This window comes from Pararge aegeria, chromosome 5 (genome assembly GCF_905163445.1).
Source record: "Pararge aegeria chromosome 5, ilParAegt1.1, whole genome shotgun sequence".
Classification (NCBI taxonomy): Eukaryota; Metazoa; Arthropoda; class Insecta; order Lepidoptera; family Nymphalidae; genus Pararge; species Pararge aegeria.
In genome coordinates this window covers 7391543-7406205 of record NC_053184.1, presented here as the reverse complement: position 1 = coordinate 7406205, position 14663 = coordinate 7391543, and the positions used below count along the sequence as shown (strand labels likewise).

Below are 14663 nucleotides of genomic sequence, written 5' to 3'. Positions count from 1 at the left end.
ATCAGGCATCTTAGTACCCATAACACAAGCTACGCTTACTTACTTACGCTTACTAGATGGCGATACGTGTATTGTCGTAGTATATTTATTTATTATTATTTAAAAAAAATATATATATTATTTATTTTTGTATTAAAAGCGTTAAATGTGGCTTAACCATATTTAACGCTTTTACTTACCTAAATTTATAAAAAACGGCTACATGCGAGTTGGACTTGCATACGGAGGGTTCCGAATCCCGGTACTATAATATGAAACACTGCACAATATAATAAATATCAAGATCTAACAACTACGTACGGGGACCCGCTTCAATCTTAAATACTGTTTTATTTGTTGTTATAAGTACAACATAACGGCAGCAGAAGTACTCTATCTTCGAGAAACACTAAAGTATGAACTGAAAATAAATTTTATGAATATTGGCATTTTTAACTCTATTATTAGCGAACCTTTGAGCATCTCAGCAATCCCACTTCAGAGATTTATTTGAATTTAGGATTTATGGGATCGGGATAACGATGGGGACATATTATAGGTAAAGCCCCTTAAATAAATAGATTTAAAAAATAAAAAGTACTCACCGAATGCACTACCTATTATTGGGTGTCTTTAATATAGTCTAGTATATATATATCCTCCTGGCCGTATCCGACCACAGCGACTCCTTCTAGCTATTATGAGCGTACCTGATGTGCTCTCCAGTGACTGGCATAACCACTCTTTGTTTTAAACGTGCGATCACATTGACAGCATGTCAGTACTCCACCAATAATATTGTAATATATGGCCGGCGATGGTCTGGCCTTTATCTCATTACGCCTAGCATCTGCACGCCTTTTAACTTCAAACTCCGATACTTTTTTATTTACGGAGTGTCTCCATCGCGGCCGATCTTCTGCTTCAAATTCCCACAGTGATGGGTCCATAACGATCCATGCAACTGGGTCGAAATATCGACAAATCCAAAATAGTATCGTGGTATGTACCCGTTGAACTATATTTAAGAAATGTTGATTAATCACGAAAATCTTAGTTTAAAATCTTTATGATTGGGATTTTTAGACACGTACGCTAAATAAAATAATGTAGGTCTACTGGCTTAGTAATTGGGCCCAGTAGACACACTTCGAACCCTAAAAAAGGCAACAAATAACTCCAGCATTTTTGGAAGTCTATTATCGAATATTATTATCTCTATAGTATATCTCTATAGTAAGCTTGCTTACTATCCGAAGTTTGTTTTCAGATTGGCTTAACTGATTTTGACGCAATTTTCACAGGAACGTCTTTGCAAGGAGTCAGTAACAGTAATTTTTACTATGGGACATTTTCGGTTAAGTTTGTAAAACTGTGCAAGACAGGCGGAAATACATTTAGTAATTCGTAGCACACATCTTCGCCTTAACACCGATTTTAATTTATTTTGAATTGGAACGAGCACACTGGTGAAATTATAAAAAACTGTACTTAACCAAAGTGAATATCAATTTCGAGTAGTTTTATTAATGTTGGTGGAGTGAAGAAGACAGCCCAAATAGGATTTATTGAAAAAAAATATTGGGTAAGACTTTTTCCGCCAAAATAGTTATTTTTACCTATTAATTAAGAAATAATATTTTTTAAATTAAAGCAAGCTTAAGAACATAATTTTACTGAAAAATAATTTAAATATCGTTATTGCGTTGTTCAAGAAGGTTGACGTTATTATTAATTATATATTTTATTTTAACATCTCACTTTGTATCGATATATTCTCTTAATTATTTTTCTTTCAGTATTAATTTGTAAGATTATGAAAGCTTACAAATGAACAGAAGCTATTTTAAAATTACTTAATACCATATTACTTAATACTATGTAATAATAGTGATCAATGATTATGCCGTATTAACGGCCTATTTTATTTCTTCACAATTATCTAGCCTATTTTCAAGATTTAAAAAAAATATATTTTTTTAGCCATAACTTAAACTTTTAATTTTTCTATCAACAACAAAACGTAGAATGAGTTTGACATCAGAAGTTATATGTGCGTGTGTGTGTATGTGACCTAACCTATTAGTTATTTTTTGTTAAAGTTTTCATGCACACCATAAACTATCTGAAGGTAATTCGGACTTTGACATAAACTAAGTACGAAATATTACTCGGCAGAAACTGTTTCAATAACTTTAGTGCCGATTTTGATGCGGTTGTTCGCATTATACAGGTATCATCAAAGGAGCAAGACCGCTATAGCAGTGGGTGCTCGAATGTGTGTGTTTCATAGAAGATTATCTGATTAGTATTGTTGCTTTTTTTTTATAAAAATCGTATTGTGCTAGACAGTCCATTCATTTGATTGTCTTTTCTTATTATTAGCATTCACCAATCTTTTTGACCTAACTTATCAACGTAAGTAAGAACCACATTCAGAATTTAAAACATCGAAGGATTGCAGATAAAATTATCTATTTGTAATTTAAGTAACCAAATGTACCTCTTTTTGCTCAACAAATAATCAAACAATATGACTTCTTATAATTAATGAATTCAGCAAACACGGAAATACATTCAATTTAAGTAATGTCCACAAAAAATTTTGAGTTTTCAGATTAAACTGTTGTATATATATAGGTATATATGCATGTATATTTAAATGCACCACCTACCTCCATCCTTGAGGTGTTTTTAACGCCTTTGGTTGCCTGGAAGAGATCGCTATGTAGCGATAAGGCCGCCAAATTGTATAAACTTTTGGTTAAATTTTTACTTATATTTTTACTATGTTTATGTAATGTACAATAAAAGTGTATTCATTCATTCATTCTTTAAACTGATAATCACCGCCATCATAATCATATTAACCCATTACCGGTCCACTACAGGGCTCGGGTCTCCGACGACAATCAGGCTTAGGCCGTAGTCCACCACGCTGGCCCGGTGGGGATTGATGGGCTTAGCACGCCTTTGAGAACGTTATGGAGAACTCTTAAGCATGAAGGTTTCCTCACGATGTTTTCCTTCACCGTTGAAGCAAGTGATATTTTAATTGCTTAAATCGCACATTACTTAGAAAAGTTATTAAACCATTATATATTATAATGCTAAAAGCATTATAATATATAATGGTGGCATTCAGGCCAAATACCCATATGACAAAAATTCAAACAAAAAATACTGTTAATTTAAGCAAATAAAGACTACCTATAACTTAAATCAAATCAAAATTGCTATTTAAAAAAAAAAATATTATAAATTCAGAAATGTACTACCTACGTAGGTAGAGTTGTGTTTTTACACTAACCAAACCAAATCATCAAACAATAATACCTATAATATATAAATTATAATCAACCTGCTACCGCCAAAATGCCTAAACTGACAGTTTAAAGTTAGCTTTAATGTAACCTAACTGAACCTAACTCAATTGTAACGGTAGGTATCGGCACAGTTCGGCAAAATGACGGTCGTCGAAGACATCCAACCATACTACCACCTGAATGCTACTCGGCTGATCTTCTACCCCCTAGTCCTGATCGCCACTGGTTTGTGGCTATTCTACCGATGGCAGCAACAGTCCAAGCTCTATAGACTGGGGAACAAAATTCCTGGCCCCCTTGCACTACCAATCCTCGGCAACGCACTCTTGGTTTGGGGCAAAAGCCCAGAACGTAAGTTATTATTCATAATGACGAATTAACTTTTATTATATTTAATCAAACCTAAACAATTCCAGAAAACAAAGAAAATACCCTACATAGTATATTTTCAATTAGGCGCTTTAACTCTACAATGCGGGCTTTAAAACATATTTTAGTAACAATTTTTTTAATTTTTCTTTTAAGTGGAACCAAAAATGATGTTACGCTTTTCATGTACATAAGAAATAATTGACCCGCCATATTAAATTCAGAATTTGTATTCTGAACCAAACGTATATGCAAAACTTAAGCTCAGTCGATTGGAGAAAACTACTTTAAAACTTATTTGCAAAATTTGTCCTAAGCAAACTAACATAAAAATTAAGTTAGACACGCTAACTTAAGATTTCATTCATAAAAACAACATTCAACATGCCTCGATTTTTCTTTCTCAACAGAACTGGTTAGGGTAGCCGTGGAATACTCAAACTACTACGGGAATGTAGTTCGAGCATGGCTAGGATCAAAGCTGCTCATTTTCCTGACGGACCCCAACGATGTAGAAGTTATCCTTAACAGTCAAGTTCATATTGACAAGGCCACGGAATACAAGTTCTTCGAGCCCTGGCTTGGGGAGGGATTACTCATCAGCTCCGGTAAGTTAAATGGATTTATTTTATGAAGATAGAAAATAAACAGTTAGTTAGAAGAGCTTTTTGTGACATATCTTGTCACAAAAGTACTATCACCATGCTTATTTCTTCCCCTAAGCAGCATCTTGCAATCCTGTGTACATGAACTATATGGAGGTTTGAAGGTCGTGGTTGCCGGTGTAGTTACAGGTACATGAAGACGGGAAACACTTTGCAGGATATGTTCCTTGCATGCCCTGGGAAGTGTTGCTGTGTATCTGCTTGGTCCATCAATTATTAATTATAATTGTATTTGTATATGGTATAGTAGTAAAAGGGCTCGTCACGGGAATTATTACCGCTATGCTTATATCAGCCACCAAGAAGCGTTGCTATGTTCCAGTCTAAAGAGGTTGCTGGTGTAACTACAGAACATGAGACTTAACACCTACGCCTTAAGTTGATAGACACAGGGCGGCAATTTGAAGAACGCGAAACTATAAACCGGTCGCCTAACAGAGAAACACTTCGTGGAGTATGCGAGGGAGACCATCTGCAACCAACTGAGAAGAATGCAAGAATGTTCTTCAGACCGGAGCAACTTAACGACAAAACAAAAGATTGGCGACAGCAATGCAGCTTGATAGCAGAAATAAGAATAGCAGTAGTACTTCCCCGGACGTGATCTGCCTCAACAAGCTCTACTACTACTCTGTTTATATGCAATAACTGTCCACTTACCACCCGCTGGGTGATTACGTATCTCGCGACAGGTTTGCGACAGGCGTAAATCTTGCAATCACTGCTGTCAAACGTCACTTTTTTTTATTTATTGTATGGAAAAGTGACGTTTGACAGCAGTGATTGCAAGATTTACGCCTGTCGCAAACCTGTCGCGAGATACGAAATCACCCTGCCGATTGCTTCCTGCTTGGCCCTGCAGAAGGGCTAGAACAGGCAGGAGACAAGAAATATATCCCCCGATTATATCCCCTGAAAAGGGATATAATTAACGCGTCGACAGCTAAAGCACGGGAACCAGGAATAGATTAGAAGTTTACCCCCCTTTTATTTTTACAAATATATTATTTGGATATTGCGCCAGTGCTCTGAGAGTTGATAAAACTGTGGGAGAAGACACATTTGTATTCTCTCCCTGGGGAGATAATTGTCTCCTGCCCATGCTAGCCGTGCAGGCGTGCCTTGTGATTTGAGGCAGGCAGGACGCAAACTTGATAACTTAATTTAATATTTTCTAACTAGGTGAAAAATGGCGTTCTCATCGCAAAATGATTGCTCCAACATTCCATATTAACATCCTCAAGTCATTCGTGAACGTTTTCAACCAGAACAGCAAAAATGTCGTTGATAAAATGAAAGGAGAAGTTGGAAAGGTGTTTGATGTCCACGACTACATGAGCGGTGTCACTGTTGACATCCTTTTGGGTAAATATTCTCATAAGTTATCGTGTTTACTATTTGGTGTATGGAAGGCTTACTACAGCTTAAAACAGTATTATTTTAATATTTTTTTACACTCTTGTTTCAGAGTTATAATCCTTATTGTAGAGCCAAGATATGTCCTATAAAACTCTCATATTAAAATAATACTGCTTTTGTTTAAAACAATGGCAATATACCCCAAGTAACTACTATATCTTACTTCGTATTTGATACTTATATTATAAGTTATACAATATAAGTTTGTAAGAATGCATGAAAGGATGTTTTTTTACTCTTTCACACATAAACTACCGTACCAATTTGACTAAAATTTAATAATGAATACAGATTATACTCTAGATTAACAAATATGCTGCTTTTTATATCATAAATGCCAAAGTTGCTACGTGAAATAAAGACTTACTTTCTATTTATATAGTAGAAGATAGTAAAGTAGGTTATACGCTATAAAAAATATGATCTTTAACCTTCTACTCCACAATCTTATATAGGTACGAAATAACATTAAAAACCGTTCGGTCGCTTTAGCATAGAAAGTTGACATAAGGATTGCGCATAAGATGGTACTTTTATCTGCTTTTATATTCCTAAGCACCTCATCGTCGGGTCTATAAACACTGCTCTATTACTGGAGAAAAATAAACAATATTGCATTCATAATTTTAGTAGAGTTTAAAACTTAAACTTAAACTTATAAATTCTTCCATCCTAAGCTTTCTTCTTATTGAGACAATGTTTATGTATTGGTGCTATATGCACAGACTGAAGAATATTTTTAACATCAAATATATACTCTAATAATTATAAGATTAAACCAGTACTGGTTAGCACACGTTACTACTATAATCTACCAAATAGAGAGAAAACAAAACAGTCTTAAACAAAAACAGGGATCTGTGACTGAAACAAATAATTTTATAAACAACTCTTTAAACAATAAGTTACCCATATTAATAATATTAGATTATATTATTATTTATAACGTTTCACCTTTTTATTTTGCTAGAAACTGCAATGGGCATCACAAAGGAAACTCAAGACGAATCAGGTTTTGATTACGCCATGGCCGTAATGAAGTAAGTTTAAAATGCTGTCGATACAAGTTGGAAACATGTGCTGGAACGACCGTTTTCACTACCTACCAAAAGTTCTTTTAGCTATATTATTTCTGTCCTTTTAATCTGTTTAAAGATGTTAATGCCTCAGCATGAATCAATATCAGTGAAAGCAAATCGTTTTAGCACCCGAAAATTAGATTTGTTTGAATAGAAGATTTGTAAATTTCTGTTTGTTTTTCAGGATGTGTGACATTATTCATCAAAGACACTACAAATTCTGGCTGCATTTTGATGCAATTTTCAAGTTCACGTCCTTCTTCGAAAAACAAAAGAAACTCTTGGCTATAATTCATGGTTTAACAAACAAAGTGAGATAACATCTTATCATTATGTAAAATATTAAAATCGGTTATTTTAGTTAGCCTTCTTAACAACCAGAACGTCCAAATTATTGTTTTAATAGCTCACTAAGCTCAGTGGTCAACATATGGTTCTCTCTCTAAAAAAACAGAAAATGAATAAACAGTTACTCTATTCGAGCAGTAACTTTTGGATAATTGGTTAAGATCTAATAACTCTTCTGTATTTTCTTTTCTAGTTTCTAATCTGAGCATTCTAAGTAATATTTAAAACGTAAATGTTGGTATCAATACTTCTTAGAATTATTTGATATTAAAATTTACATATACAGTAATACCTTGCTTTACGTGAGGGATGCGTTCAGAAAAAAATCGCGTTAACTGAAATTCGCGTATATCGAGGTTTATGATTATACAGAGTCAAAATTCAATACAAAATAATCACGAATATGAATCATTTTAATCAATCACTTTAATTCTAAGAACACTTCATGCATACATACTATTAATAATTTTTTACTGAAAAATACATCTATTTTCTTTTGGGTAGATTTTTTTACGTTCTTGTAGAATACGTTCGTAACACCTAACACTGTTTTTAATTGTTTGACACACGGTCAAGACCACCATAGAGTAGTTGATGACTACATAACGTTTAAACGTACTCTTTCGCATAATGCGGGGCATTTTAGCGCGAAATATGAAATTCGCGTTATAGTGAAACCGCGCATCACGGGGTCGCGTAAAGCGGGGTATTACTGTAACTAGTTTTAGATGGATTGGGACCTTTAGGAAGGTGTTAATAATAATTAATATTTTACACGTTACAATTCGTTAAAAGTAAAAAAATTGCAGGTAATAAAAAGTAAGAAGGAGAAATACTTGCAAAATAAGGCAAAAGGAATCGTTCCACCTACAATCGAAGAATTGTCGAAGTCAAGTGATGACGACACCGGTCTAGCAAATAATGTTAAGACATTAGCCGATACTGTGTTCAAGGGTTACCGTGATGATTTGGACTTCAATGATGAGAATGACGTCGGTAAGTAGATAACCGACATCTTAAAAGTAAACTTCTTAAATATCTCAAAATCAAGTTAATTTCATACCTTTACTAGATACGAAATTAACTAATTAACCCGTCAATAAGTTTCATAATTTATGGAAGTCAACTGTGATTTTTGTACTATTTTAGTGTTTATATAAATACTGTTTTATTTTGACAATAGGTGTAAAGAAACGTCTAGCTTTCTTGGATCTCATGTTAGAGTCAGCTCAAAATGGAACAAACCAGATCACCGATCACGAAATCAAAGAAGAAGTGGATACTATTATGTTTGAGGCAAGTCGGACCGATTGAATTTGTCTTGTTTATTATTAATAATGATTTGACAACAGTATTTTCTAAATAAGTTTATGTGGCGGTTCCAACAAGCCCGTCCGTTTTCTCCGTTTAAATTGAATTTATATTGCTTATATTCTAATCAATGGTATTATAAAAAAATTCTAACAACAGGGTCACGATACAACTGCAGCTGGGTCCAGCTTCGTCCTTTGCCTCCTTGGCATTCACAAAGAAATCCAGGTAAAGTATAAATTCATAAATTACAAAACACATTATGCAATTTAGCAGTGTGTATTGACAAATATATTAGTCAAAATGTACAAAAACATTTTTTTTATTACCTATTGAACATTTATCAAACCTATAATTTTAAAACACAGGAGCGAGTGTATGATGAAATTTACTCCATTTTCGGTGACTCGGACCGCCCTGCCACTTTCGAGGATACTCTTCAGATGAAATATTTGGAACGAGTTATATTCGAATCATTGAGAATGTACCCACCAGTACCGATGATTGCTAGGAAGTTAAACCACGACGTTAAGATCTGTAAGTATATTAAAATGAACACCTAATAAACAACAAACATTTAATGATTTATGCTTCCGGTTACATTATACCTTCTTTTTCTTCTCCTTATAATTATAACGTATTTTCTTCAAACTTGAAGACAGTCTTTTTTCTTGGTATCGGTTTACATTATAATTACATGCTCTTAAGCTTAAACAATTTGAGATAAGTTTAGGATCGAACCCGTAATTTATAAATAGAATATATTATAATTTTGTAAGGAACTAAGTTATCGTGGTTTATATTAGTTTTCCTATGCAAATCTAATATAAACCAGGATAACTCGAGTTTCTTAATGGAAAATCCGACTAATCTAATCTTTTTAAATAACTCATTGAATGCGTTTTTTTTTATTTTTTTTTCAATGCGTACATAATGTATAATAGCTTCAGTGTTTTAATTTTGAGTTAATAAATTGATAAGGCTCTTCGATTTTTTTTTATATAACTTTCATTTTAAAATATAGGTAGGTATACAAATTATGTACCTAACATAGGTCTATCTTTTATTTTATTTATTTAAATACTTTATTTGTACACCACGAAAACAAAATAATGGATAGTACTAGAGGAAAATTAAAAAGTAGTAGTACTTTTAATATTTTATGAAAATAAGTTAGAGAAATATTTTGCTGAATTCTTATGAAATTATTACCATAATAATATTACCAACACAGCAACAACTTATTAACGTAAATAATATTAAGTAATCCTTTGTTTTCAGCAACCAACAACTACGTCCTTCCAGCGGGCGCGACTGTGGTCATCGGCACCTATAAGATTCACAGGAATCCTAAATACTACGCAAACCCCACTGTTTTTGATCCAGATAACTTCTTACCAGAGAATACTCAGAATAGACATTACTACAGCTATATCCCATTCAGCGCTGGACCCAGGAGTTGCGTAGGTAAATAATGGGAGAACTTAAAGTATTTTTTAGCAGTAATATATTTTTGAGAAAGAGTTTGTCATACCGCCATACTTGTTTCTGCCACTGCGCTGTGTTACGTTGCCGGTATTATTACAGGTTACATGCATTCCTTGCATGCTCTGTGAACTGTTGCCCGGTTAATAGGCGATAGTTTTCCACTTACCATCAGGTGGGCCATCCGCTTTGCCCGTCAATTATTACTATAAAAAAATAGATTGTATATAAATTAAGAAAAAGTCATACATTTTTATTAAGATATTCTTGGAATCTTTACAAGTAGGTACTCATGGTACGAGTAAGCCTTCTTGCACACAGATTATATTCTATTTTAAGGTCTAGGTCACTATAAGATATTTTACAACAAAAAAAAATGCAGATTCATTATTTTTATTACAATTAAAGCAAAAGAGACACTTAGAATCTACTAAATAATCAGTTTAAATCATAGCACGCGAACTCGTGACGAGATGACAGCAAATCAGGTTTATTGATTGAAAAGATAATTATCAATTATCAGCCGATTAGAGTCAGTATTTATTTATTCCTTAGATATTATTTTGTCGTTTGGTATACTCACGTTATTAGGTAAACTCACGATCCATTACTAGGTAAAAATACCCACCCGTAGGAACCTGTTTTACTATTTTTAAGAAATGCTGTTTAGCCACGAAAATTAAGTTATAACTCTTTTATTATGCATATTTATTTAATAATTAGGTACCTATATATTTATTACGCAAAAGCGCTCTGACCTAGACCTTATGAATATAGCTTTTGGTACTGGCTCGGAACCTAGGTAATGGTCTACCAATCAATTGGTAGACCATTGATGAGTATTCGTCACCCTGACTGTTCTAGCATAGGGCTGAGAAATTCAGTTATAGAACTTTCGATACGAATATTTCTTATTTAATTACAACACTTGACTGTAATCTATTCTGGTGGTAAGAAAAGATGCAGTATAAGATGGTAACGGTAAGAATGGAATGGTAGGATGGTAATAATTTATAATACATAATTTTTTCTATACGGTTCTATACGGTTTCTAAACGGTATCGTAATAGAACGCTAAAACGCTTGGTGGTCAAAGCCTTCCACCAGACCAGACCAGAGAATAACAAAAATTATAATATGTATGTGTTGTATAAGTTGACCCAATAGGGAGACCGACCATATGGATAAAAAGTTAATTTATAACTAGCTTTTCGGGTTCGCTCACGTTAAGTCAGATTTGAAAAATTTTAACTACAAAGGTTTTATAAAAAAAATTGTCCTACTAGAAAAATATGAAGGTAAATTACATCAAAAATCAGAAACTTTCATAAAAACTTTCATCATCATAGAGTTGGAATTATTGAAATATGTGAAACACGTATTTCTTTATTTTAAATCGAAAACCTAAAATCAAAGTTTCATGGAGTTAACTCGAAAAATAAATTGATAAATGAAGGATTTTATACAAACTTTCATCCCCCAATTAACCCTCTTTGAAATTTTCAAAAATCCTTCCTTAGCGGACGCTTTCATTGTAATAACTATCTGTGTACAAAATTTCAGCCCGATCTGTCAGGTGGTTAAAGCTGTGCGTTGATAGATCAGGCAGTCAGTCAGTCACCTTTGCCTTTTATATATTATATATATAGATATAGAAAAAGCTTTTAAAAAATAACACATTTTTATTTACAGGTCGCAAGTACGCCATCTTGAAGCTGAAAATCCTACTCTCAACAATCTTGCGAAACTACAAAATGGTGTCAAATATCACTGAAGACCAGTTTGTCCTTCAAGCTGACATCATCCTGAAAAGGACGGACGGATTTAGAGTTCAAATCGAACCTAGACAGAGGGTTCCGTCTACAGCTTAAAATTCAGGAGCTTAGATTAAACATAAAAGAAACGGCAACTACTGGCAAGAAGCGAGCATACCAAACTTATTATTAACTACCCTTTAAATGTTTGGGTTAACATAATAAGCGGATAAATGTTTATATACATTTTATTATTTAATATACATGCCATTTCGTTAATTTGATATTTATATAACTGTTGCTGTAAGAATGAGTTTTATAATTATTATAAATTATTTTGTATTGTTTGGAAGTCATGCGAAAACTGGGCACTGGGTGAATTCCTATTGTAGTCTAGTAATTAAGGTGTTCGCCCAGTTTTTGTAAATACAAATAATTATATGTTAACATATATATAATATTAGGTATATTACTTACGTCTACAATTTAATTTATATATTTTTTTAGTATAGGAGAGTACCTACTATATAATTTTAACAATACATGAATAGGTAGGTAAGTAGGTACACATATATTATATAAATTCATAGTTCAATTATATCTAAAGTTTATGTACATTTTGTTTAAAATACTAATTACATTGTATTTAATTGTTAGTATATATTTTTAAAGACAATCAAATATGTGACACATAATATTCATTTGTGGTTCAAAACGTTTAATTGTAAAAACATATTTAAATTTTATTTCTATTTACATTCAATTTCATATCTTAGGTGTTTATATAATAAAATATTTCTTAAATTAATTCTAATTATTTTTACCGTACCTTTCCAGTTGTCAGACAATACATTTTTAGTCATTTCTATATTATTTTGAATAAATGTAAAACAATGTATAGGTAGGTATAGCCGTTTTTTAAGTGCGATTTTTCAACATAATATATCATTTCAGAATAAATCTTGTGGATTTAGACTTTCTCTTACTCAAAAATATATTTGAATACCCAAAAATTAAAAAGGCCACTAAAATAAATTATCACTAAATCTTATTTAGCAAGTGAGTAGATATTATTTTCCCAAGAACTAAAGTGCATCCCAAATTTTACGTTAAAATCTACCTTACAAGTAACAGTTTTAAAATAGTTATGGCAAATATCACCATTCACATAGACTCTCTATCTCACAATATAATATTCTTCAAAAGTTTTTCAAAATGCTACAGAAAAAGTGTTTTACTTCACAAAAAGTAGTGATACAGTGTGTACCAAAGTTTAAAATAAGGTACCGGTTGACTTAAAAAAATTCAATATCATTTAAAAAGCGATTATTTACATGGCGCCTGGATACAGGTTTTTATTCCGTAAACGATTATCTTTAAGAATATAATATGAGACTAATTTGTACTTGACATCACACTTATTCGTAATTTGATCAAATATAATCTTCAAATTAAATTTTACATACTCAATTGATTTTTAATAGATAACTGCTTTACTGTGCAACTTGTCAACGGATTACAGAAAGATTGAATACAGAAAACGGACGTTATTGTATACAATTTAATAGTAACAATGACAATTCTATTTTTTTATATACAACATTTGCATGCCATTCGTGGTTGACTGTAACTTGGTTGTATCTTTATTTTTAATAAGACCATGCTCTGTACACCTGAAATTTTGCAAATAATATTATTATTATTAAGAAAAAAGTACCCTCTATGAAATGAATATATTAATCGCAATCGCAATTAATTATAAGAATTGTACTTTATCTTTCTAACTTAAGTCATTCTTTGTCCATTTCTTAATATAAACTATAGTATTCTAAATATGAATAACCTAAAGATTTTATAATCATTTAGTTTATAAAAATAAAAAACCATGCTATTTTTTATTTCTTATAAAGAAAAACACATCTTACAACATTCTTTGTCCATTAATGCATGTATCAGTTACAAAACTGAGATATCCTAACAATGCTTTAATATAACGGTTATTAAACAAAATATTTTGCATTATAGATCACTTCACTAACCTAACAAAAATAGTGAACTAGATTCTACATGCTAATAATATTACATAACGAACGCCTATAAATCCAATATTTTACATCTGCATCCCAGACCAATTATCCATATTATTTAAAGAAGTAGATTGGTAAAGTTTTATAGAACATAGCAGAATGATAAAGTCTATTTGCAATAAAAAAATAAAACAAATTTTATAACAATTAAATTTGGTGCGATTAATGTGGCTTGAAGCATTAATCGCCTCTTTGACGTAGTAGAAGATCACCAGATCAGACCCGATTAGCTTTTTATAGCTTACAAATTATACAAAATTTAAAACTTGTTCTGCAATACCACTAATATATAAAACTACAATTCAAGTGCAAGTCAGACTTGCATACTGACGTTTCCATATATTGTGTTTGCCAGTTTTTATTGTACTCAAAAACGAAAGCTACGAGTAAAAGCGCAACTTTCAGTACATTTCCATATCTAAACAAAATTCATTATTTACCATTCCGGATTGTAGGTAATAGTTGGTAATTCTATACGGTAGGGATCGCCACTAGTTAGCACCAATTGAAAAAGTGACATAATAAAGCTGAACTATCAATCGTTTCGAAGCGGTGATAGCCCATTGGGTAGAAGTTCGATCTCACTTTCGAGAGGCCGACCCACCACGCACGTCTAACTTTTCTAACTAATGTGCGTTTAAAGGAACTAAAATATCACATGCTTCAACGGTGAAGGAAAACATCGTGAGGTAACCTGCATGCCTGAGAGTTCGACATAATGTCCTCAAAGGTGTTTGAAGTCTACCAATCCGCACTGGGCCAGCGTGGTGGACTATGGCCTCAACCCCTTCTCATTGTGGGAGGAGACCCGTTCTCTGTAGTGGGCTGCTAATGATGATGA

At 32.6% G+C, this 14663-nt stretch overlaps 1 protein-coding gene across 1 annotated transcript; it reads left to right on the top strand.

Moving 5' to 3' along the window:
* Positions 1-1475: 1475 nt before the first annotated feature.
* On the top strand, positions 1476-12037 carry LOC120623650 (cytochrome P450 4g15-like). Its single transcript, XM_039889801.1, has 12 exons — positions 1476-1564; positions 3425-3656; positions 4085-4282; positions 5522-5704; positions 6729-6798; positions 7022-7148; positions 7995-8181; positions 8369-8481; positions 8656-8724; positions 8865-9033; positions 9778-9963; positions 11674-12037. Exons 2-12 carry the CDS (start codon positions 3446-3448, stop codon positions 11850-11852), a joined length of 1692 nt encoding a protein of 563 aa, XP_039745735.1. The 5' UTR covers positions 1476-1564; positions 3425-3445; the 3' UTR covers positions 11853-12037.
* The last annotated feature ends 2626 nt before the right edge of the window (positions 12038-14663 follow it).